Source organism: Microcaecilia unicolor, chromosome 9 (assembly GCF_901765095.1).
Source record: "Microcaecilia unicolor chromosome 9, aMicUni1.1, whole genome shotgun sequence".
Taxonomy (NCBI): Eukaryota; Metazoa; Chordata; class Amphibia; order Gymnophiona; family Siphonopidae; genus Microcaecilia; species Microcaecilia unicolor.
The window spans coordinates 137,311,862-137,336,872 of NC_044039.1; the positions used below are offsets into that span (position 1 = coordinate 137,311,862).

A 25,011-nucleotide genomic window follows, 5' to 3' on the forward strand; every position below is an offset into this window, starting at 1 on the left:
TACATTTATTGACTCAATACTTAGCGAATGTCATTCTGCCCTATACACCTATACGAACACTTCGATCATTAAATAACAAGTTAATAATTCCATCACCTAAAAAGGCTAGATGGGAATCTACTAGACTGTCATCATTTTTTTATGTAGCTCCTGCTCTTTGGAATTGCCTTCCAAAAATTATCAGATAAGAAGAGTCGTATGTTAAGTTTCGTAAACTTCTAAAAACATACCTATTCCAAAATATGTTTGAAAGTAATCTGGGATGAAAAAAAGGGAAACGGGCAGAATGTATATGCAGAAAAAAACATATGTTTGTTCATATTAATTTGTTATGAATGGATTGTTTTATTGTTGTTTTTATTCTCAGAATGGATGCTTTTGGTTTGCCGTGCTTTCCTGTCAAAGAAATGGAGTTCTTGTAGGTTATTTTAAAGTTTTGTGTATTTTAAAGAAATGTAAACCATTCTGGTTTGTGTATGCAATTAAGAAACGGTATAGAAAATAAATAAACGATAAAACAGAAAATAGTTAAGTTTTTGGAATCCAGTTTATTACAGGACCCGAGGTAACATGTTTTCACTGGAGGCAGGTCTTGTCAGACTTATCTGATTAATTTATTTTTACTGGGTGACCAGAGAGTTGGATCGAGGGAGAGCACTAGATGTGGTGTATTTAGATTTTTAACAAAGCCTTTGACACGATTATGCATAGACGACTAATAAATTAACTAAGTGCCCTCGATATGGGCCCTAAAGTGACTGGCTGGATTAGGAACTGGTTGAATAGATCTCACTCTGAGTAAAGGCGTGTTACCAGCGGTGTTCTGCAAGGTTCGGTTCCTGAGCCAGTTCTTTTTAACATTTTTTGAAGTGATATTACTGAAGGGCTGTCTGGTAAGATTTGCCTCTTTGCGGATGATACCAAAATCTGCAATAGGGTAAACACCCCTGATGGTGTGAATAACCTGAGGAAGGACCTAGTGATCTTGAGGAATAGTCTGGAAATCGGCAGATAAGATTTTTTTTTTTAAATACTTAAAAAAAAAAAAGCTGGGTTATGCATTTCAGCTGCAAAAACCTGAGAGAACGGTACAGTTTAGGGAATGAAGAACTTTTGTACATGAAGGAGTGGGACTTGGGTATGATTGTATGTGATGATCTTAAGGTGGCCAAACAGATAAGATAGAAAAGGTGATTGCGAAAGCTAGAAGGATGGTTGTTTGCATAGAGAGAGGAATGGCCAATAAGAAAAAGGAGGAGATAATGCCCCTGTACAAGACTGGCAAGACCTCATTTAGAATATGCTGTACAATTCTGAAGACTGCACCTTCAAAAAGATATAAACAGCATGGTCCAGCGGGCTACTACTAAAATGGTCAGTGGGTCTTTATCATAAAGCATATGGGGACAGACTTAAAGATCTCTATGTGTTATTTAGAAGAAAGACAAGAGGGGGAGATATGATAGAAATATTTAAATGCCTACGTGGCATAAATGCACAGGCGGCGAATCTCCTTCTGGAATGAGGGGGCAATGGATGAAGGTGAAATGGAATAGACTCGGAAGTAACCTGAGAAAATAAATCGTCACAGAAGGATCATGAGTTTGTGGAATGGCCTCCTGGTGAAGATGGTGGAGGTGAAAACTTATCTTAATTCAAGAAAGCTTGAGACAAATGCATGGGATCTATCTGCCATCATTTTTCAATGTTTCTATGTTTCGACTTGGGAGAAGCCTGCTGTAGGGAGCCCTTTGTCAATTTCATTGAAGCAGTGGTTTCTGTCTATATGGTGTTCTCTCTCTCTAACGTGAAGTTAGATTTTCATGTCAATCCACTGTCATCCTTTCTCAAGGAGGATTGTGCAAGCAGATTTCAGGAACTGTATCTATTAGATCTGTTTTGGAGGTGACCAGTAGTGTTTGGTAGTCCGCTCATTTGTCCTGCTTGAGGCCAAGGAAAGGAGACGTGATAGTCTACAAGATAATTAAAGGAGGCAATTTCTTTGGCTTAAACTCCAAAACGGTATGTGGTTCTCAAGGGGCTGAGAGCCCATTCGACTAGGGCCCAGATGACCTCTTGGGCCAAGTTGCATTGCAGTTTTTCTGCAGAGATTTGCAGGGCAGGTACATGGTCACCAAAGGTAAGTAACGAAGAATTGTACAAGGGGATATAATCAAAAGAAATGTTAATGTAGAAAATTAGGGGAAGCTGAAGCTTTTTGAACATATTTGCAGAATGAACACAGACTAACACATTGGTATTTAAAATGATGGATGGCCCCAATAGACATGTATAACTGTGCAGAGAATGGGTAGATGATGATGTTGATTAAGAATTAAACCACGCTGCACTAGACAAACCAATGGAAAGAAATAGTTGAGAAGGCTTTGGACACCTATGGGCACTGAGCCTGTGGTGGTGAATGATGATGTATGGTCATCCTTACATATGTACATGGCATTACTGTTTCGGCATTCGGGCCAGGGAGGATGCAGCCTTTGGTATGGACGTTTTTAAGGTTGCAACAATTTTTATTGATGACAGAGCCATATAAACATGTAACCAGTTGAACAGTCAAAAATTCATCAAACATTTAACATTTTGTATCCTCCCTCCACACCCATAACAGGGCTAATCCCAAACACCACCCAAAACACCCATGCCCGATTCAGTAGAATCCGAGAATCTGGACTCTGATGACTCCTAGATGCCTACCCTACCCCACAATAGAACTCAATTCTTGATGCTGGAAAAGAAAGCTACAAATGATTAAATAAAAACCACGGCCCCTAGGGGACAATATATAAAAATAAGCCTCCCATACTTTTAGAAAGCAAATTTTCTGCTTAAAGGAACCCCTTGAGGTATATTTTCAAAGCACTTAGCCTTCCAAAGTTCCATAGAAACCTATGGAACTTTGGAAGGCTAAGTGCTTTGAAAATATGCCTCCTTGCCGCCCATGTGGCAAGAAAATGAACTTGGTTCCACCAATGCCAAAAGGATGGGGAAAGTGACAACACCTAATATTTCAATTTACACTTCTGTGCAACCAAGCTAAGCTTACGGAACAATATAATATGTTCCTTAGAAGCTCCCCAAAAAGTTCCTGGCTGATCCAAAACCAACAGCTCCACTTAGCCACGAATGGAACATCCAAAAATAGACTCCACAAAGCGCAAAACAGAGGACCAAAAGTTCACACATCCTCAAAAGGAATGCACAAAAGTACCCTGTGCGACCCCACATTTAATACAGATAAGGAAATGCCCAGCTCCCACTTTAGGTAGCTGGAGCTGTGCAAGGTGTGCCCTATGGATGACTTGAAAATAACATGGCATGGACATTCTTAAGGCAAGCGTTTCGGGGTCCCTTCCAGCTAAATAAGTGTTTTGTTAATCCCACACATCTATGCTGGTCTAGCGAAGGATAAGGAAGGGAAAATGTGGTCTTATCTGCTAATTTTCTTTCCTTTATACCAGACACGTCCTTCATCCAGCCATTTTATCTGTACGTTTGGTGTTTCTTAAATGTTACCTACTTTTTTTTCCTATGGATCTCTTGTTCATTGGGGGGGGGTAGCTCTGATGAGGACCTTTGGTACCCCCTGTTCCACATTTGAGGATCCAGGTTAGATTTGAGGTTAGCTTTGTACAGCAATATCGGAGACCTGCAGGCTGCACCGGTGCCTTCTGTAGGGCAGGATCCCCAAACTTTAATTCTCTTTCCATCTGCTGGCAGAGGGGCAAAACCCATATATCTGGACTGCTCTGGTGGATTCAAGGAAACAAAATAAGCAGGTAAGACCAAATTTACAGTTTTTCAATGTAATATGATCTGTAATAGGATTCTCTTTGAAAAAGTGAACTGAGTGATATTTCAAATACATCCTATATGATATGCTAAGAAGTGTCCGTATTCACCAGTGCATGTGTACACCCTGCCTGATTAAGACAAGCACCTGTTGACTTACATTTGTATGGAAGACCCTAAGTGGTCAGTCAGATAATGGCTGTGGGGCCAAGAGAGAATGTTACATTGTATGACAGCTAGTTTATATACATCACCGTTTCTGTAGACAGCACTTCATGGGGTAATTAAAATATGGGTACGGGGATTCAAGATGGCCGCGCCCTTGAGACGCTAGCAGGCACACTCAGCTCCCTGAAAGGAAACTTTACTCAAACATGCCGAAAAGACGGGGCCGTCCTGCCTCCAAAGCCCCGCAACGGCAAGTTCTTACCTCTCAGGATATTCGAACATTACTTCAGGCAGCATCTACTCCAACTATTTCGGCAATCCAAATGTCGGAAGGTAGCCCGCTGAGTAGCGCCGGAGCGAGTGGAGGTCCGGAAGCTTCTCCTGGGCTCGAGCTGACGCTCAGCCCCGACTCGAGGGAACCGCCCCCGCAACCTGCAGGGTATAGCACACCAACCGAGGCGTCTCTGGACTTGCTTTCCCGAAGTGGTGCTAGTCTACAGGGCCGGGAGGAAATAGATCCGGTTGGAGGTGACTTGAGATCTTGGACACAAACACCTATTCCATCGAAGGTGGAAAAAGCTGCTGTTTTGTTGTTGGAGAAAACTTCAGATAAAGAGGTACTATCCACACAATTTGCTTTTGATATTGAAAAACCAGCGGAAGTAACGCTGGATTCGTTGTGGACTTTGATAGTTGGCCTTGGAAAATCTCTTGTCCCCCCAAGTAAATAAATTGAATCAGGATTTTTTGGCTCATGAGCAAAAATTAAAACTTTGGAAATTAAAGTTGAAAATTAGAGCAAATGGATAACGATAGGATCTTGGAGGTAAAAAAATTTCAAACTCAACAAGAGACTATGGTTAAAGATTTGATTTTCTTGCGGGAAAAAAACTGAACTATTGGAAAATTCAGTTAGAAGTAATAATCTTCGTTTGTTAAATTTTCCAAAACAGTTATCTAAATCCCCTAGGGAAATGTTAAAGAAGTATTTAATGGAAATACTTGAACTTAAAGAAGAGATGATTCCACCTTTCTCCAGGATATATTACCTTCCAATATTAAACCAAGAAAACCAGAAACAAGATCTTAATATTTCAGCTATACTTGAGTCTTCAGAAAATGACCCCGTCATTCCAACTACACTGATTGTGACTGTAGCATTACCACCAGACAAGGCATGGCTAATGAAATTATACTTTAGAAATAAGGACAAAGAGTTCTTAGGACAAAAAATCCAGATATTTCCTGATGTCTCTCGTGAGACACAAAAAAAGAGAAGACAATTTCTTTTGATGAAGCCAGCAGTGTTACAGCTGGGAGCAATTTTCTTTCTTAGATTTCCTTGCAAATGTGTGGTAAAATACCAATCCCTTAAATATGTATTTTTTGAACCAACCCAATTAACAGCTTTTTTAGTGTCTAGACAAAATAAGGAAAATTGAAAATGTCATCTTCCCTTTTGATATGATAATTAAGACACCGAATAGTGTAGCCTGTGAATTTCTCAAGTGATTGTCTTTTGAAATTTATTCCTGTTAGAATATTCCACTTTTCTTTTCTCATTTTGAATCCCATATTGTGGACTTGAGTGGGGATTTCAATTTAAAATATTTTCCTTTTTTTGTTAATTATCTTCTAAAATTGTATACGATATGAAATGTACCACTTTTCAAACAAGTTGAATACTTGATCTTATGTATAAAATTGTTATAAATAAAAAAAAAAAAAAAAAAATATGGGTACATCTGACATATTGGACATTTGTCCTTGAAAGTCCATGCTTCAATAAATTGTTTAGTTTGTAAGTATGCCAGTAGCCGCTTGTTCGTTTTTTTTTTTGCTATTATAGACTAACATGGCTGCTTCTCTGGAAGTTTTCATTAGCTGTTTGTAGGAAATCTACCCCACCAGGTTGTAATCTAGGTGAGATTCAAAGTCGCAAAGGAAGTAGTTAGTAAAGGAATCCAGCCAGGGCCGCTAATCATGTTTGTGTGCTTTGACCACCATTCTACAGATCTGTGTTGAGTACAACCTCCAGTTTATCCATATTCATGTAGGAGTCAGAAGTATTACTTTTCCTGATGTAGTGCCATATTTTGTCTGCAGAAAATTGTGAGGTTAAAAGAATAGTAATTCATGGGGGGGTGTAGTCTAAATTGTAGTCTTTTTCTCTTTCTCAGGTATTAGTACCTACTGGTGTGTCCATGGTTGGAAAGCACCTGGGACCCAGAAAAGAGCATCTAGGTCTTAAAAGTAAAGAACATGAAGAAAACAGTGGTCCTACTACAACAGTCTTCGTTGGAAATATTTCTGAGAAGGCCTCGGACATGCTTATCAGACAGCTTCTAGCAGTAAGTACATTTCTGATTGCAAAACTGCAGTTTTGTTCTGGCACTAGTCTTGATTGTGCAGTCTGTTCATTTGACTTCTGTTTTGACTAGTATGCAGTAATTCCTATGAAGGATTGTAAGGATTGAATGGTTTTTGTACCTGTTATAGCCTTGTTGGGTTAGTAGCTGAATGCAATATATATGGTGATTAATCCATAAGAACACTGTTCTGAGTTGTAATTTTTGTCAGATATAACCATTTTCCCTGTTGCTTTAGGTCATTGGAAAAATAAGAGTAACTATTCAGCTTTATTATAATTTTGAGTGGCTCAAAACAATCTTCTGGTGAGAGCAGGAGGCACAATTTGAATTTTGAATGCAATTGCTTGCTTTTCCAAGTCTGTGTGTAAAGCGAGTTGCAGTTCATATTTTTTCTTCTCTAGAGGGCTTACAGTCTAAGTTTTTGTACCTGAAGTAGTGAAGGGTGATATGACTTTACCAGGATCACATGGACATTGATGGGAGAACCAGGGACAGTAAAGGTCAAATTCTTATTCCTTGTAGGTAAAAATTGTGAGTTTTAACTTGCGCACTGCAGCAGCCATCAAAATTATCATTAAAATGATGGTGTTAGACACTCAAGTGACTGAAGTAGTATTTGAATAAATGGTTAGTTTCCCAACATATATATTTGATTTTTCATTTAGCAGTTTGCTTCATGCAGTGTCTTCTGAAATCCAGCATCGTCCTTACTGTTGAGTCGTACAAGCAAGCTTTTTCAGTGGGAAGAACTTTTCCCACATAATTGATTCAGCTTCATGGCTAAGTCCTCAGAGGGCGGGCCTTTCGGGGCCCCCCCCCCCCCCCATGTTCCCCTGCATAAGGTGCCCTGCATGATGCTGGCAGAGTAGGAGGCCTTGAACGGGATCCTACAGTCGTTCAGGATATTGTATAGGCTGTATCCTTTCTCTTTGGTCAAGGTGGAGAGGTATTGGCAGTTTCCCAAGGTGGATGCCTGCTCACAGCAGTCACCAAGAAGACGGGTGTTCAAATATAATGCAGCTTCCAAGGAGCTTTTCTCAGTCAGCTTCTATTTAGGGGTTGGCTGCTCTTTAGAGAAGATATGGAGAAATGCAGCAAGGCCATTTCAAACTGGTAGCAGCTGCCAGTCCCCATAGGTAGTCGCTTTGGATGATCTGCATGATCTGGTACACATCACCTCGTTGGCCATTGAGGTGGCTCTGGCTGCGTCACTGGGCTGCGAGTGCAGTTTCCAAGGAGCTTTTCTCTGCTTCCATTTAGGGGTTGGCTGCTCTTTAGAGAGGATATGGAGAAATGCAACAAGGACATGGGAGAGACTTGCTCCCTGAGCTTCACCAGAAGGGAAGCTAGAGTATTCCCTCATCCAAGGTCCCTTTCTCAGAGTGGTACTTGCTTTTTGTGGGGATGAGTGCCAGTCCAGTTCAGTCCCAGGGCCTAGCAGGCCCTTTTTGCAGTCCCCTTAATATTGTGTTCAATTCTGGTTGCCGCATCTCAAAAAAGATATAGTGGAATTAGAAAAGGTGCATAGAAAGGCGACGAAAATGATAAAGGGGATGGGACGACTTCCCTATGAGGAAAGTCTAAAGCAGCTAGGGCTCTTCAGCTTGCAGAAAAGGCGACTGAGGGGAGATATTACAGAGGTCTATAAAATAATGAGAGGAGTTGAACGGGTAGACGTGAAGTGTCTGTTTACGCTTTCCAAAAATGTTAGGACTAGGGGGCATGCAATGAGCTACAAAGTAGTACATTTAAAACGAATCCGAGAAAATTTTTTTTTATTCAACGTGTAATTAAACTCTGGAATTCATTGCCAGAGAATGTGATAAAGGCGGTTAGCTTAGAAGAGTTTAAAAACGGTTTGGATGTCTTAGGAGTGGAGGAGTAGCCTAGTGGTTAGTGCAGTGGACTTTGATCCTGGGGAACTGAGTTCGATTCCCACTGCATCTCCTTGTGACTCTGGGCAAGTCACTTAACCCTCCATTGCCCCTGGTACAAAATAAGTACCTGAATATATGTAAACCGCTTTGAATGTAGTTGCAAAAAAAACCTCAGAAAGGCGGTATATCAAGTCCCCTTTCCCTTCCCGTTCCTAAAGGAAAAGTCCATAGACCATTATTAAATTGGGGAAAATCCACTATTTCTGGGATAAGCAGTGTAAAATATTTTGTACTTTTTTGGGACCTTGCCAGGTATTTGTGACCTGGATTGGCCACTGTTGGAAACAGGATGCTGGGCTTGATGGACCTTTGGTCTGTCCCAGTATGGCAATACTTATGTACTTATGTCCAGAGGCTCGAGGCCTTCTGGTATGCCCTGAGGATCCAGGGGTTTGCATTGAGGGTGCCCTGGGTATCTCGCTGCCTCAGAGCAGATTGACCCACTTCAGTAATGAGCGGGCCCGCATCACCTTGGACCAGAGGGTCCTCAAGGTGGTTGGGGCCATACTCTAGAATTTGCTTATCTAGTATCTGATACCTTCATGGTCTCGCACTGTGGCTCAGCTGCAAAATGTCAGTCTGTCTTGCTCACTTTTCAGCATTTTCTAGACCTGGGCACAGTGGAATCAGTACTGACCTTTGAACAGGGGGCAGGGGTGTTACTCTATTCCCAAAGAAAAGGGGTTTCTTTTAGCTCATCCTCAACCTCAATGGGATAAACTCCTGCCTCAAGGTTCTGCGTTTTCAGATGGAGACCTTTCTCTCGGCAATTATCTGCATGTTCGCATCAGAGTGGACCAGAAATATTACCTGCATGTTTGTTGTGGGTCATCAGTTTCAGTTTTGAGCTCTTTTGTTCGACCTAGGGATAGCCCGTTGCATCTTTTTGAAGGTGATGGTGGAGGTTGCAGCTCACTTGTGCTATCAGGGCATTAGAGTCCATCCCAACTGGACGTTAGCATGTCTGGGCCAACTCTGTTGCATACTACGCAGCGGTCACCTCTCATATCATTTGCTTGTGGAGAGCATGGTCTGGGTCGTAAGTTGAGTGAAGATACCTGTCATTCCTTGTCATCAAGCAGATGAAGCCATTACGTATGGGTTATGTCCATCAACCAGCAGGGGAGATAGAGAGCACTCAAACTTTCACAGTGCCCTCTTGGCCAGTTAGCTCCACTGCCTCTTCAGTATTCTCTATCTCCCTTAGCAGGGTGGCTGCAGCTTGTTCGAGCTCCAGAAAAATCTGCCGGGAGGTGGTTCCTGGCTTGCCAGTTGTTAACCGGGGTGTTGGAGGCTATAGCAGCTTCACTTTAAAGGCACATAGGTTAGCCCTTTCCCTGCCTTACCCATACCTCTGTGGATGTGGACATATTGCCTTGCTTTCCCTGTCCTTACCCACCAACAGTGGATGCAGGCATATAGGTTCGCCCTTTCCCTGCCTTTCCCACTCATCTGAGCCTCCGGAGTCTTCAATACCTCTGCTTTCCTCACAGCTTAAAAGAAAAAAAAAAAAGTCGCGTCGCGTTTTTAAACGCAGAGACGCTGGAAAAGAGGTTTTTGACCTGATTTTCAGCAGGATTGTAGTTGTACACTAGATCCTTTGAGGTAAGAGTGTTTTCCAACTCCTCTGGGGTGGGCCCGCGATCGGGGCGATTTTGGCGCGAAACTGCCATTTTGGATTGTACCGCCGTTTTTCGGCGATGGCTGCGGACAATGTAAAGCGCTGTTCCACTTGTGGCAAGCGCAAATCAGCAGCAGGGCTCTGTAAATCGTGCTGTATTGGTGTAGGAGCCGGCCCGAGCATGGCGAGCGATGTTTCTTCCCGCTCTGAGCTGGCAGCGGGCGCCATTTTGCTTACACCACATGGCGCGGCCTCCGTGGACACGGAGAGACCTGAGCCGGGTGGGGCACCTCGAGATGAGGTTATTTCAGGAGTGGCTAGCACCGGACAGGATTTGGGTGCCCAGGGTGAGATTTTCTCCCCGGATTTTGTGCTTTTGCTGCATAAAGCATACATGATGAAAAGAGCCCTTCCTCAAGGAAGGAAGCCTGAGGCTCCTCTGATTGCCCCCCCGATGGATTCTGGCCTGGGACTGCCCAGTGAGGCTTTTTTTCCCGGATGCTTGGCCTAAAGATAAGCGCAGAAGGGTTAATTCCCCTTCAGATTGTGGTGCACCTTCCCTTCCCCCCCTCCCCTCCCCCCCGTGGTCGGGGTGTGAGGATTCGGAGAACTCTGACAGACGTTCTTGGTCTGAGGAACCAGAGTCAGGTGCGGATTTACCACAGGATCTGGATGATCCCTCCGCGGTGAGGATTTTCCACCGTGATGAGCTGCCAGCGCTTATTTCAGATACCCTGCAGGCCCTCTCGATTGAAGATCCTGACAGTGGCATGGCCTCCTCGGGTAATCCCAGGATGGCTAGTACCAAGAAAGCTGCTCGGGCCTTCCCTTTGCATGACTCCATCCTAGAGCTTGTTTCGGCTCAGTGGGCTGACCCCGAGGGACCTTTGAGAGTTTCCAGGGCTATGGGGCAGTTATACCCTCTGCGTGAGGGACATATGGCTCGTTTTCAAATGCCTACAGTGGATGCCCTAGTCACTGCGGTGACAAAGAGAACTACCCTCCCTGTTGAAGGAGGTGTTGCCCTGAAGGATGTTCAAGACCGTAGGCTGGAAACAGCATTGAAACGGTCCTTTGAAATTGCAGGTCTCACTGTTCGGGCGTCTGCATGCAGCTGTTATGCTGTGAGAGCCTGCCTAGCTTGGCTGCAACAGGCAGTGGCTCAGCCCGGAGATGGAGCGGAGCCCTTCTTGGATGTGGCTCCGCGGATGGAGGTGGCCTTGTCCTTTCTGGCTGATGCCCTTTATGACCTTATCAGAGCTTCGGCTAAACAAATGGCAGTAGCAGTGGCGGCTCGTCGTCGTCTGTGGCTACGACACTGGGCAGCGGACATGGCCTCTAAGCAAAGGTTGGTGAAGTTGCCTTTTCAAGGACTTCTCCTATTTGGTGAGGAGTTGGAGAAAATTGTGAAAGGCCTGGGTGATCCAAAACCCCAGCGCTTGCCCGAAGATAGGCAGAGGCCTTCCTCTAAGGGCCAGGCGGTCCACTCCTCGTACAGACCTCGCTTCCGTGAAGCTAGAAGGTACCGCCCGGGGCGTTCTGCTGGGTTCACTTCATGTGTCCTTGGTCAGCAGAGGAACTCCTTTCGCTCGGACAAGCGTTCCGCAGCCGGTGGCTCAAGACCAGGAGTTCAGGGGCGACCCTCTCAAAGATGGTGCGCCGGCCCTCTCCTCGATGCCTGTCATCGGAGGACGGCTTTCCCTCTTTGTCGAGGAGTGGGCCAAGATTTCCTCAGATCAGTGGGTTCTGGACCTGATCAGAGATGGATACAGAATAGAATTCAACTCCCCAGTAAGAGACGTGTTTGTGGAGTCCCGATGCGGTTCTGCCGTCAAACGGGCGGCGGTGGAGGAGACTTTACAAGGTCTGATTCAGTTAGGGGCAGTGACCTCGGTGCCTCCTGCCGAGCAAGGCTGCGGCCGATACTCCATCTACTTTGTGGTGCCGCGAAAAGGTGGGTCCTTTCGCCCTATTCTGGACTTAAAAGAAGTGAACAAGTCCCTGAGAGTGCGGCATTTCCACATGGAATCCCTGCGCTCCGTCATTGCGGCGGTTCAGCCAGGAGAGTTTCTCATGTCTCTAGACCTGAAAGAAGCTTACTTGCACATACCGATTTGGCCCCCGCACCAGAAGTTTCTGAGGTTTGCGGTGTTGGGAAAACATTTCCAGTTCAGGGCCTTGCCTTTTGGCCTCGCCACAGCTCCCCGAACCTTTTCGAAGGTAATGGTGGTAGTAGCTGCTTTTCTCAGGCGAGAAGGTATCAGGGTTCTCCCGTACCTAGACGACTGGCTCATCAGAGCAGACTCTGCAACAGAGAGCTTACAAGCTACAGCCAGAGTGGTCTCAGTACTGCAATCTCTAGGCTGGGTCGTCAATATGGCCAAAAGTCACCTGTCCCCTTCACAATCTCTAGAGTTTTTGGGGGCCAGGTTCGACACAGTCTCGGGCTATGTGTTCCTACCCGAGCTAAGGCGGTGCAAGCTTCAGAATCAGGTCCGTCTGCTCCTGAGGATGCCCCGCCCGCGAGCTTGGGTCATTGTCCAGCTGCTGGGATCGATGACAGCCACGATGAAAGTGGTACCCTGGGCGAGAGCGCACCTGAGACCTCTACAGTTTTCCCTACTCCGGAGATGGTCTCCTATTTCTGAGGATTACCAATGCAGACTTACTTGGCTCCCTGCGGCTCGTCTCAGCATGGAGTGGTGGCTCTCGGACAGCATGCTGTGGCGATGAATGCCGCTGACGCTCCCCGTTTGGTGCCTAGTGGTAACAGATGCCAGCCTGAAGGGCTGGGGCGCACACTGCAAGGGGAAGCATGCCCAGGGTCTATGGACACCCGAGGAGTCGGAGTGGTCCATCAACCGCCTAGAGTTGAAAGCGGTGTTTCAGGCGCTTCTGGCCTTTCAAGTGACCCTGGAAGGATTGGCTGTCAGAGTGATGTCGGACAACACGACAACGGTGGCCTATATAAATCGACAAGGCGGAACAAGGTGCAGAGCACTAGCCGCGCAGGCCGAACTGATTTGCCACTGGGCTGAGCTGCATCTTCAGTGTCTGTCGGCAGCTCATATTGCAGGTCAGAGCAATGTGCAGGCCGATTATCTGAGCAGGCATCAGATCGATCCAGCAGAATGGAATCTGGCAGACGAAGTATTCCTGCAGATCTGTGCCAAATGGGGCAAGCCCGTGATGGATCTAATGGCGACAAGTGCCAATACCAAAGTCCCGTGCTTCTTCAGCAGACGGAGAGATCCTCGCTCGGCGGGGTTGGATGCCTTGGCTCAGCCCTGGCCTCCGGGTCTACTTTATGTGTTTCCCCCATGGCCCTTGATAGGGCGCGTGCTCCTGCGGATTCGGCTGCACCCAGGAGAAGTGGTCCTCATCGCCCCGGATTGGCCAAGGAGACCTTGGTATGCAGACCTCCGACAGATGCTCCTGGAGGCTCCTCTGCCGTTACCTCTGGTACCAAACCTGTTGACTCGGGGCCCGGTAGCCATGGAGGACGCCGGCCGCTTTGGTCTTACGGCATGGCTATTGAGAGGGCGCAATTGAGGGATAAAGGTTATTCCAATAAAGTTTTTTCCACTCTCCTGCAAGCCCGCAAGCGGTCCACTTCCGTGGCTTATGCCAGGATTTGGTGCCTGTTTGCGTCTTGGTGTGCTTCCAGAGCCATTGTTCCAATGCGGGCTCCTGTCTCGCCGATTCTGGACTTTTTGCAGGAAGGTGTACAAAAAGGCTTGGCCTATAATTCCCTGCAGGTGCAGGTGGCAGCGTTGGCCTCCCTTCGTGGTAAGGTGGAAGGCGTGTCTTTGGCTGCTCACCCAGATGTGGCACGGTTTCTTAGAGGGGTGCTTCGGCTCCGACCTCCAGTGCGAGCACCCTGTCCAGCTTGGAACCTGGGGCTAGTTTTGAAAACCCTGCATGCATCTCCTTTTGAGCCGCTTCGGCGAGCATAGGAGAAAGACATGACACTGAAGGCCGTTTTTCTGGTGGCCATTACCTCGTCGAGGCGGGTGTCAGAGCTCCAGGCGCTGTCCTGTAGAGACCCATTTCTGCAATTTTCAGAGTCCGGAGTCACGGTTCGTACCGTGCCTTCCTTTATGCCTAAGGTGGTTTCAGCCTTTCACTTAAACCAGCCTATTTTCTTGCCCTCTTTTTCAGAGGAAGAGTTTCCAGAATCTTTTGGGCAGCTGCACCTTTTGGATGTGCGCAGGACTCTGCTGCAGTATCTGCGAGTTACTAACTCTTTCAGGACTTCTGATCATCTGTTTGTTTTGCTATCCTGTTCTCGCAGAGGGTCTCCAGCGTCTAAAGCCACTATTGCCCGCTGGCTCAAAGAAACTATCTTTTCAGCTTATCTGCTGGCCGGCAGGGTTCCGCCTGTAGCCTTTAAGGCACATTCTACTAGAGCGATTTCTTCCTCTTGGGCTGAAACTGGAGCACTCTCTCTTCAAGAGATATGCAGTGCAGCAACATGGGCTTCTAAGCTCTCCTTTGCCCGACATTACAGGCTGGATGTGGCTGCCAGGAGGGATGCGCGTTTTGGTGCACAAGTGCTAGCGCGTGGTGTGGCTTGTTCCCACCCTATCTAGGGATTGCTTTGTTACATCCCATACGTAATGGCTTCATCTGCTTGATGACAAGGAAGGGAAAATTAGGTTCTTACCTTGGTAATTTTCTTTCCTTTAGTCATAGCAGATGAAGCCATGAGCCCTCCCTGTATGATTGTCTGTATGCTGTGAATCTGTTTTTCAGGTTCTGTTCTAATTTCCTGAAGTTCCTTCCTTGGGAGAAAGTTGGAAAACAATCTTCAGGATTCACGTTCAGTTTAAATTTGTACCTGCTATTTTCCGAGGACAAGCAGGCTGCTTGTTCTCACTGATGGGTGACATCCACGGCAGCCCCTCCAATCGGAAACTTTACTAGCAAAGGCCTTTGCTAGTCCTCGCGCACCGATGCGCACCGCGCATGCGCGGCCGTCTTCCCGCCCGAACCGGCTTGTGTTCGTCAGTCTTCTTTTGTCCGCGCTCGGGACGGTCGTGTTTGCGCCGTTTTGCGCCCCTCAAGTTGACCCTCGCGCGTCTTTGAGTTTTTGCTTTAAAAAAAAAAAAAAAGTACTTGGAAGAAGACCTTTACGGTCTTACCCTTTTTCCCGTGTTTCCAGTTTTTGCCCCGCTAAGTTTCCTTTCGTTTTCGGGGTAGGCCCTTTTGAGGCCTCGGTTTGGGTTTTTTCTCTCCCTATTTTTGGTGCCTTTACCGCCATTGCGAGTTTTGATTTCACCGGCGTGATTTTTCCGCCCATGTCATCGAAGTCTTCCAGCGGCTTCATGAAGTGCACCCAGTGCGCCCGGGTAATCTCGCTCACTGATAGGCACGCGTCATGTCTTCAGTGTCTGGGGGCTGGGCACCGCCCGCAGGCCTGTAGTCTTTGCGCCCTTTTACAGAAAAGGACTCAGGTAGCGAGATTGGCCCAGTGGAACGTGTTGTTCTCGGGCTCTTCGTCGGCAACAGCACCGGGGGCATCGAGTGCATCGACGTTGACAGCTTCAAGACCTTCGACCTCGGCATTGACTGCATCGAGGCATCGACCCTCTGCATCGTCGGTACCGAGACATCGAAAGGCTGCGTCGGCGTTGGTGGTACCGGGACCTCCACTAGTGCTGATGTCGTCGGACGGTGGTGCTTCGACTGGAGTGCAGGTGAGGGCTGTCCATTCCCCTGCTGGTGGCGGTGAGCCTTCGGGTGGGTCTCCCCCTACCCTGAGGGCTCCTGCGGTACAGTCCCCCCCCCCCGAGACCGACCTTCTTCGGCCTCGGCCCCGAGGAAGCGACGGTTGGATTCTACGTCTTCCTCGTCGGTACCGGGAAGTTCCGGTGACATGCTTCGTTTGAAAAAGTCAAAGAAGCATCGACACCGGTCTCTTTCCCGCATCGGTACCGAGAGCTCTGGGTTGCCGAGGGAGTCGGCACCCAGTAGGCATCGGCACCGAGAAGACAGCTCACCCTCTGTTCAGGAGGTGTCGATGCGCTCCACCTTGGACAGCCCGGAACAGACTCTGACTTCGACGCCTGCATCGGCTTCCATGTCTTTCTCCACAGCCGCTCTGCACGAGATTCTCCGGGTCTTTCTCCCAGAGATCCTGGGAGAGCTGTTGCGCCCTTCCCCTCCGGTACCGTCGAGTGAGGCGCCAGCTGGCCCCTTGCCCAGGGTGAGGTCTCCGACATCGGTGCCGCCTCCCAGGAAGGCTCCCCGACGACGTCGGCGGAGGGAGTCTACCTCTCGACGCTCCCACCGTGGCCGTGTTTCCACGGAGTCGAGTCGGGCACGGCTTCAAACGCAGGTTCATGAACTTGTGTCTGATACCGATGGTGAGGCCTTGTGGGAAGAGGAAGAGGACATCAGATATTTCTCTGACGAGGAGTCTGATGGCCTTCCTTCCGATCCCACTCCCTCCCCTGAAAGGCAGCTTTCTCCTCCTGAGAGTCTGTCTTTTGCGGCCTTTGTCCGGGAGATGTCTACGGCCATACCCTTCCCGGTGGTTGTGGAGGACGAGCCCAGGGCTGAAATGTTTGAGCTCCTGGACTATCCTTCTCCACCTAAGGAAGCATCCACAGTACCCATGCATCATGTCCTAAAAAAGACATTGCTGGCGAACTGGACTAAGTCTCTAATCCCCACATTCCCAAGAAGATCGAATCCCAGTATCGGATCCATGGGGACCCAGAGCTGATGCGCACTCAGTTGCCTCACGACTCTGGTGTGGTGGATCTGGCCCTAAAGAAGGCTAAGAGTTCTAGGGAGCATGCTTCGGCGCCCCCGGGCAAGGACTCTAGAAGACTCCTTTGGGAGGAAGGCCTACCATTCTTCTATGCTCGTGGCCAAAATCCAGTCTTACCCAGCTCTACACGAGCATACATATGCGGAACAATGTGCGACAGTTGGCGGGCTTGGTGGACAAGCTTCCTCCTGAGCAAGCCAAGCCATTTCAGGAGGTGGTCAGGCAGCTGAAGGCGTGCAGAAAATTCCTGGCGAGAGGGGTATATGATACCTTTGATGTCGCGTCTAGGGCCGCTGCTCAAGGTGTGGTGATGCGCAGACTCTCATGGCTGCGTGCCTCCTACCTGGAGAATAGGATCCAGCAGCGGATTGCGGACTCCCCTTGCCGAGCGGACAATATTTTTGGAGAAAAAGTCGAACAGGTGGTAGAGCAGCTCCACCATACCGCTTTCGACAAGTTCTCCCGCCGGCAGCCTTCAGCATCTACCTCCTCAGGTAGACGTTTTTATGGGGGAAGGAAGACTGTTCCCTACTCTTCTGGTAAGCGTAGGTACAATCCTCCTTCTCGACAGCCTGCGGCCCAGGCTAAGCCCCAGCGCGCTCGCTCTCGTCAGCAGCGTGCGCCTCAGCAAGGGGCGAGCTTTTGACTGGCTCCAGCAGAGCATAGCCGACATCAACGTGTCAGTGCCGGGCGATCTGCCGGTCGGGGGGAGGTTGAAAGTTTTTCACCAAAGGTGGCCTCTCATAACCTCCGACCGTTGGGTTCTTCAAATAGTCCGGCAAGGATACACCCTCAATTTGGCCTTGAAACCTCCAAATTGCCCACCGGGAGCTCAATCCTACAGCTTCCAGCACAAGCAGGTACTTGCAGAGGAACTCTCCGCACTTCTCAGCGCCAGTGCGGTCAAGCCCGTGCCATCCGGGCAAGAAGGGCTGGGATTCTATTCCAGGTACTTACTTGTGGAAAAGAAAACAGGGGGGATACGTCCCATCCTAGACCTAAGGGCCCTGAACAAATATCTGGTCAAGGAAAAGTTCAGGATGCTTTCCCTGGGCACCCTTCTTCCCATTATTCAGGAAAACGACTGGCTATGCTCTCTGGACTTGAAGGACGCCTACACGCACATCCCGATTCTGCCAGCTCACAGACAGTATCTGCGATTTCAGCTGGGCACACGTCACTTCCAGTACTGTGTGCTACCCTTTGGGCTCGCCTCTGCGCCCAGAGTGTTCACGAAGTGCTTGGCTGTAGTAGCAGCGGCGCTTCGCAGGCTGGGAGTGCACGTGTTCCCATATCTCGACGATTGGCTGGTGAAGAACACATCCGAGGCAGGAGCTCTACAGTCCATGCAGATGACTATTCGCCTCCTGGAGCTACTGGGGTTTGTGATAAATTATCCAAAGTCCCATCTTCTCCCAGTACAGAGACTCGAATTCATAGGAGCTCTGCTGGATTCTCGGACGGCTCGTGCCTATCTCCCAGAGACGAGAGCCAACAACTTGTTGATCCTCGTCTCGCGGGTGCGAGCGTCCCAGCAGATCACAGCTCGACAGATGTTGAGATTGTTGGGCCACATGACCTCCACAGTTCATGTGACTCCCATGGCCCGCCTTCACATGCGATCTGCTCAATGGGACCCTAGCTTCCCAGTGGTTTCAGGCTGCTGGGGATCTAGAAGACGTGATCCACCTGTCTACGAGTTTTCTCAAATCCCTGTATTGGTGGACGATTTGGTCCAATTTGACTCTGGGACGCCCTTTCCAAATTTCTCAGCCACAAAAAGTGCTGACTACGGATGCGTCTCTCCTGGGGTGGGGAGCTCATGTCGATGGGCTTCACACCCAGGGAAGCTGGTCCCTCCAGGAACGCGATCTGCAGATCAATCTCCTGGAGTTACGAGCGGTCTGGAACACTCTGAAGGCTTTCAGAGATCGGCTGTCCCACCAAATTATCCAAATTCAGACAGACAACCAGGTTGCCATGTATTACATCAACAAGCAGGGGGGCACCGGATCTTGCCCCCTGTGTCAGGAAGCCGTCAGCATGTGGCTCTGGGCTCGCCGTCACGGCATGGTGCTCCAAGCCACATATCTGGCAGGCGTAAACAACAGTCTGGCCGACAGGTTGAGCAGGATTAAGCAACCTCACGAGTGGTCGCTCAACTCCCGAGTACTGCGCCAGATCTTGCAGGTGTGGGGCACCCCCTTGGTAGATCTCTTTGCATCTCGAGCCAACCACAAGGTCCCTCAGTTCAGTTCCAGACTTCAGGCCCCCGGCAGACTGGCATTGGATGCCTTCCTCCTGGACTGGGGGGAAGGTCTGCTGTATGCTTATCCTCCCATACCTCTGGTGGGGAAGACTTTGTTGAAACTGAAGCAGGACCGAGGCACCATGATTCTGATTGCTCCGTTTTGGCCGTGTCAGATCTGGTTCCCTCTTCTTCTGGAGTTGTCCTCCGAAGAACCGTGGAGATTGGAGTGTTTTCCGACCCTCATCACACAGGACGAAGGGGTGCTTCTGCATCCCAACCTCCGGTCTCTGGCTCTCACGGCCTGGATGTTGAGAGCGTAGACTTTGCCTCTTTGGGTCTGTCAGAGGGTGTCTCCCGCATCTTACTTGCTTCCAGGAAAGATTCCACTAAGAGGAGTTACTTCTTTCTATGGAGGAGGTTTGCCGTCTGGTGTGACAGCAAGGCCCTAGATCCTCGCTCTTGTACTACACAGACCCTGCTTGAATACCTTCTGCACTTGTCTGAGTCTGGTCTCAAGAACAACTCTGTAAGAGTTCACCTTAGCGCAATCAGTGCATACCATTACCGTGTGGAAGGTAAGCCTATCTCTGGACAGCCTTTAGTTGTTCGCTTCATGAGAGGTTTGCTTTTGTCAAAGCCCCCCCGTCAAACCTCCTACAGTGTCATGGGATCTCAATGTCGTTCTCACCCAGCTGATGAAACCTCCTTTTGAGCCACTGAACTCCTGCCATCTGATGTACTTGACCTGGAAGGTCATTTTCTTGGTGGCAGTTACTTCAGCTCGTAGAGTCAGTGAGCTTCAGGCCCTGGTAGCCCAGGCCCCTTACACCAAATTTCATCATAACAGAGTAGTCCTCTGCACTCACCCTAAGTTCTTGCCGAAGGTAGTGTCAGAGTTCCAACTGAACCAGTCAATTGTCTTGCCAACATTCTTTCCCCGTCCTCATTCCTGCCCTGCTGAATGTCAGCTGCACACATTGGACTGCAAGAGAGCGTTGGCCTTCTATCTGGAACGGACACAGCCCAACAGACAGTCCGCCCAATTGTTTGTTTCTTTTGATCCCAACAGGAGGGGAGTGGCTGTGGGGAAACGCACCATCTCCAATTGGCTAGCAGATTGCATTTCCTTCACTTACGCCCAGGCTGGGCTGGCTCTTGAGGGTCATGTCACGGCTCATAATGTTAGAACCATGGCAGCGTCGGTGGCCCACTTGAAGTCAGCCACTATTGAAGAGATTTGCAAAGCTGCGACGTGGTCATCTGTCCACACATTCACATCTCATTACTGCCTGCAGCAGGATAACCCGACACGACAGTCGGTTCGGGCAGTCAGTGCTTCAGAATCTGTTCGGGGTTTAGAATCCAATTCCACCCCCCTAGGCCCATTTTTATTCTGTTCCAGGCTACACTCTCAGTTAGTTGGATAAATTGTTAGGTCAATCTCAGTTATGTCCTCGCCGTTGCGAGGCCCAATTGATCATGTTTGTTGTTTTGAGTGAGCCTGGGGGCTAGGGATACCCCATCAGTGAGAACAAGCAGCCTGCTTGTCCTCGGAGAAAGCGAATGCTACATACCTGTAAAAGGTATTCTCCGAGGACAGCAGGCTGATTGTTCTCACAAACCCGCCCGCCTCCCCTTTGGAGTTGTCTCCCCTTGTTTTGTTTTGTCTTGCTACGTATGGGACTGACGAACACGAGCCGGTTCGGGCGGGAAGACGGACGCGCATGCGCGGTGCGCATCGGCGTGCGAGGACTAGCAAAGGCCTTTGCTAGTAAAGTTTACGTTTGGAGGGGCTGCCGTGGACGTCACCCATCAGTGAGAACAATCAGCTTGCTGTCCTCGGAGAATACCTTCTACAGGTATGTAGCATTCGCTTTACATGAGTACTTGGCCCTTCTGGTTGATTGAATGTTTGCCACTGAGGAGTTCCTCTTATTTCCCCTCACTCTTTGCCCTCTTGAGTCCCCCTTTCCCCTCAATAAATAATAATTTGAGATTGATTTGACACATCATGCTTCCTCCGTGTCAACAAAGGACAGCAGGTTTAAGAGATGTTCCTGCGAGTGGGAAATGTCCATAATAAATACAAGAAACGAACCCTTTCTAAAGGAAAGAAAGCTGTTGAACTTGGGGACATGATATGATGCTGCAAAGAGGTAGACTAATAGTCAGGGTCAATGGATATTTTTATAGAAAGTATGGTGAATGCTTGAAATGCCTTCCTGGAGGAAGATGTAGAGCTAAAAATGTTGATGGAATTCAAAAAGGCATGAAATACACACAAAGTGATCCCTAAATGTCAAGGGTTGGACACAAGTTGTTTGTTTCAACTCAGAATAGCAGTATGCTTTTGCACTTTTATGAAAATCTGGGGGAGTAATCTGCATGGAGCCATTGTTAAAAACCCTCAACAAAGGACAATTGCAGAAAGCAGCAGTTACAACCATAACCACATTACTGGGCATACCAGATGGGTCATTATAGGCTTTATCTGCCATCTGCTATGGCTTTTCATCTCTGGCACCCACTAAGAATGTTATAACATTACATTTGGGGTATCAAATGTAGTGAATGAATAAATAAAGTTACACTCAAAGTGTGAAGATAACCACAGTCTTGTGAGGAGTTGCAAGCTGAAGCTGTTCCTGTATTTGCCATCAGATAGTCTCACGCCCCCTTTCAAGGAAGATGAAGGGAACACATTATATAGACTACCTGAGCCTGCAGAATTCATGCCCCAATTCCACCTTCCCTTGAACTGAAGAATCAAAATGCAGCCCTTGGAGGAAGTGATAACAACATCCCAGGTACTGGATGGAAATTGCCAAATCAGTGATTGCTAGAAAGCAAGAGTTAGTAGTGGTTGGTGACTGCCTTCTGAGGGATATAGAAGCATCTATCTGCTGACTAAGATGTGGTGTCCCACAGGGTGTGCTGTCTGCCTGGTGCCTAGATTGGGGACATTAGTAGGGTTGATAATGCTCCGCAAACTTTCTGACTATTATCTGGTGCTGCTCATCCATATTGGCATACATGATATGGCTAGGTATCAAATGAGGATCTTGATCTTTACCCCTTGACAGGGAGAATACTATGTGGGCATTTGTCTTTTTCACTACTTCTCCCCACTAAAGTTCCCAGTGGCTTTTAGCACTGTTCCCGGTGCGATCACACAATCTCTAGCAAAGACTCCCATTCTTGGTGTCTTCAGTGTTTAGGGCCCAACAATAGCCCTGCCAACTGTGTCCTTTGTCGTCGGATGAAGAAGAGTACTCAGGTTGCCAGAGAGGCCCAACACGAGAGGATTTTGGAGCCAGGTACGAGTCCTTGACGTCAGCATCAAAGTCGAAGACTACATCGGCATTGGGAACATCGGCCCATATGGCTGCTTCGAGACTCATAGACACTGGGAGCACTAGTGCATCTGGTGGGTCTCCACCTGTGTTGACGCTGGCTGCTGGACAGGGCCCCCAGGACCGACCAGTGTCGGACCTGACCCCGAGGCGATGTGAGGATTCAACATTGTCCTCATTAGCACTGAGAGTCTTGACACTGAGCTTTGGGCGAAGACCAAGAATCAGTATCGGGAGCTCAATGCACCTGTTAGGGACATGGCTCCTCTAAGTTGAGGCAGGCACGGTCTCAGCCCTCCACGAGGAGTTTGTCAGAACGTTCATGGGAGTCAGAGGAGGATCCAAGCTACTTTTCAGAGGATGAGTCCTATGGCATCCCGTCTGACAAGGTACTTTTCGGAGGGTGAATCCTATGGCATCCCGTCTGAACCCACCCCTCCACTTGCAAGGAGAAAGCCTTTTGTTGCCTTCTTTATAAAAAAAATGGCTGAGGCTATTCCGTTTGGAAGTGGAGGATTAGCTCAGGGCTTAGATGCTGGAGGTCCTGGACCACGAGTGCCCTCCTAGAGAGGCTGTGATTGTCTCTCTCCATGAGGTACTCAAGGAAGTCCTCTATAGGAACTGGGAGTCCCCTCTGTCGGTCCTTGTCTTGCCAAAGAAGATCAACACCATGTATCTGATGTATCGGATCCACGACACACCTGGTTTTGATAGGCCCCAGTTGCCTCACAATTCCATGGTGGTGGAATCCGCTCTCAAAAGGTTTAGGAGTTCTAGAGACTATGTCTTGGCACCCCCAGGCAGAGAAGCTAGGTTCTTGGACTCTTTTGACAGGAAGAGATTCCAGACCTCAATGCTCATTTCCAATCATACCAGCTCTTTATGAGCCTGTACTTGTGGGACTTGGTGCGTAAGCTGTTGGACTTAGTGGACTGTCTTCCACTGGAGCAGTCTGAGTCAGTACTCCAGTTGGTAAAGCAGCAGAAAGCGTGTTGAAAGTTCTTAGCCAGGGGTGCTTATAGCACTTTTGATGTGGCATCCAGGATCTCTGCTCTAAGTATAGCAATGCACAGACTCTCATGGCTGCATGTTTCTGACTTTGAAACAGTCAGTTCAGCAGAGGTTGATGGATGCCTCATGCAAGGTGGGATAATCTTTTTGGAGAGAAAGGTTAAGGATGTCACTGACCAAATCATGAAATACACTGATACCATCTCTTCTCTCTCCCTCCGGGCGCCTTCTGCATCAGCCTCATCTAGGAGGTTTTTGGCAAGTTGAGCAGGGGTGCCTACTACTCAGAGACATAGGTGCACCACCACTTCTCTCCAGCTTGTTCAGGCTCAACCCCAGCGCGGTCGTTCTTGTCTACAGCATGCACCTAAGACCCATGCTGCTCCCCAGTCAAAGCAAAGGATGAGCTTTGACTGGCTTTCTACAAAAGGTCCCTTGTAACCTCTGACCAGTGGGTTCTTCAAGTAGTTTGCCTCAGATACAGCCTCAGTTGGCTTCAAAAACCTCTAAATTGCCCACCGACAGCTCACTACTTCATCTCTCAGCACATGCAGGTACTTGCAGAAGAACTCTTCGCCCTTCTAAAGGCCTGTGTGTTTGAGCCTGTTCCACCAGGAAAGAAAGGGTGGGGATTCTATTCCAGGTACTTTCGCATGCAGAAGAAGATGGGGAATGCATCCAGTCCTAGACCTAAGGGCCTTGAACAAATTTCTGGTCAAAGAAAAGTTCAGGATAGTTTCCCTCCCACCCTTCTACCAGTGATTCAGAAACGATTGGCTATGCTCTCTGGACTTGAAAGATGCATATACCCACATCCCGATACTTCAAGGCCACCAGAAGTATCTCTGATTTTGGCTGGGAACACATCACTACCAGTCCCGCGTGTCGCCTTTTGGCCTCGCGTTAGCTTCTATGGTATTTACCAAATGTCTAGCAGTAGTTGCGGTGTTGCTATGCAGACTGAGTCCATGTGTTCCCTTATCTCGACGATTGGCTGGTGAAGAGCACGTTGAAGGACAGTGCTCAGGAGTCCAAGTGAATGACTATGCGGGTGCTAGAGCTACTAGGGTTAGTTATAAACTACCCTAATTCCCATCTTTGCCTTGCTCAACAATTGGAAATCATTGGAGCCCTGCTCAATACACAGCAGGTTTGCGCTTTTCTCCCAGGACCAAGAATGGACACTTTAGTCACTCTGGCTTCTCAGGTTTGAGTCTCACAGTAGGTCACAGCTCTGCAGATGTTGAGGTTGTTGGCCCACATGGTTTCCACAGTTTGTGACACCCATGACATGCCTTCACATGAGATCCACCCAATGAATCCTAGCACCTCAGTGGTGTCAGGCTATGAGAGATTTAGAAGATTAATGTTAATAATTTAAATATTGGACCATATTGTTAACAGAGTCAACAATATAAGAGCATAAAGATGACAAAATGTAAATCGGAAGGGAGAAAAAATAATATCAAGAGAAAATTGACTGGAAATTCGCAAATGGAGGCCCGGAAAAAAAAAAGCAGACGGGAGGCGCCTCCACTTGCGAATTTCCAGTCAATTTTCTCTTGATGATATTATTTTTTTCTCCCTTCCGATTTACATTTTGTCATCTTTATGCTCTTATATTGTTGACTCTGTTAACAATATGGTCCAATATTTAAATTATTAACAATCTTCTAAATCTCTCATAGCCTGACACCACTGAGGTGCTAG

At 48.0% G+C, this 25,011-nt stretch overlaps 1 protein-coding gene across 1 annotated transcript in view; it reads left to right on the forward strand.

Annotated features, from left to right (window-relative positions):
- RBM25 (RNA binding motif protein 25) overlaps positions 1–25,011 on the forward strand; it is a 350,786-nt gene that overhangs the window by 69,675 nt on the left and 256,100 nt on the right. Inside the window, exon 4 of the mRNA XM_030214739.1 lies at positions 6,159–6,329. Within this exon, the coding sequence (XP_030070599.1) occupies positions 6,159–6,329 (171 nt within the window). The remainder of the gene's footprint in view (positions 1–6,158; positions 6,330–25,011) is intronic.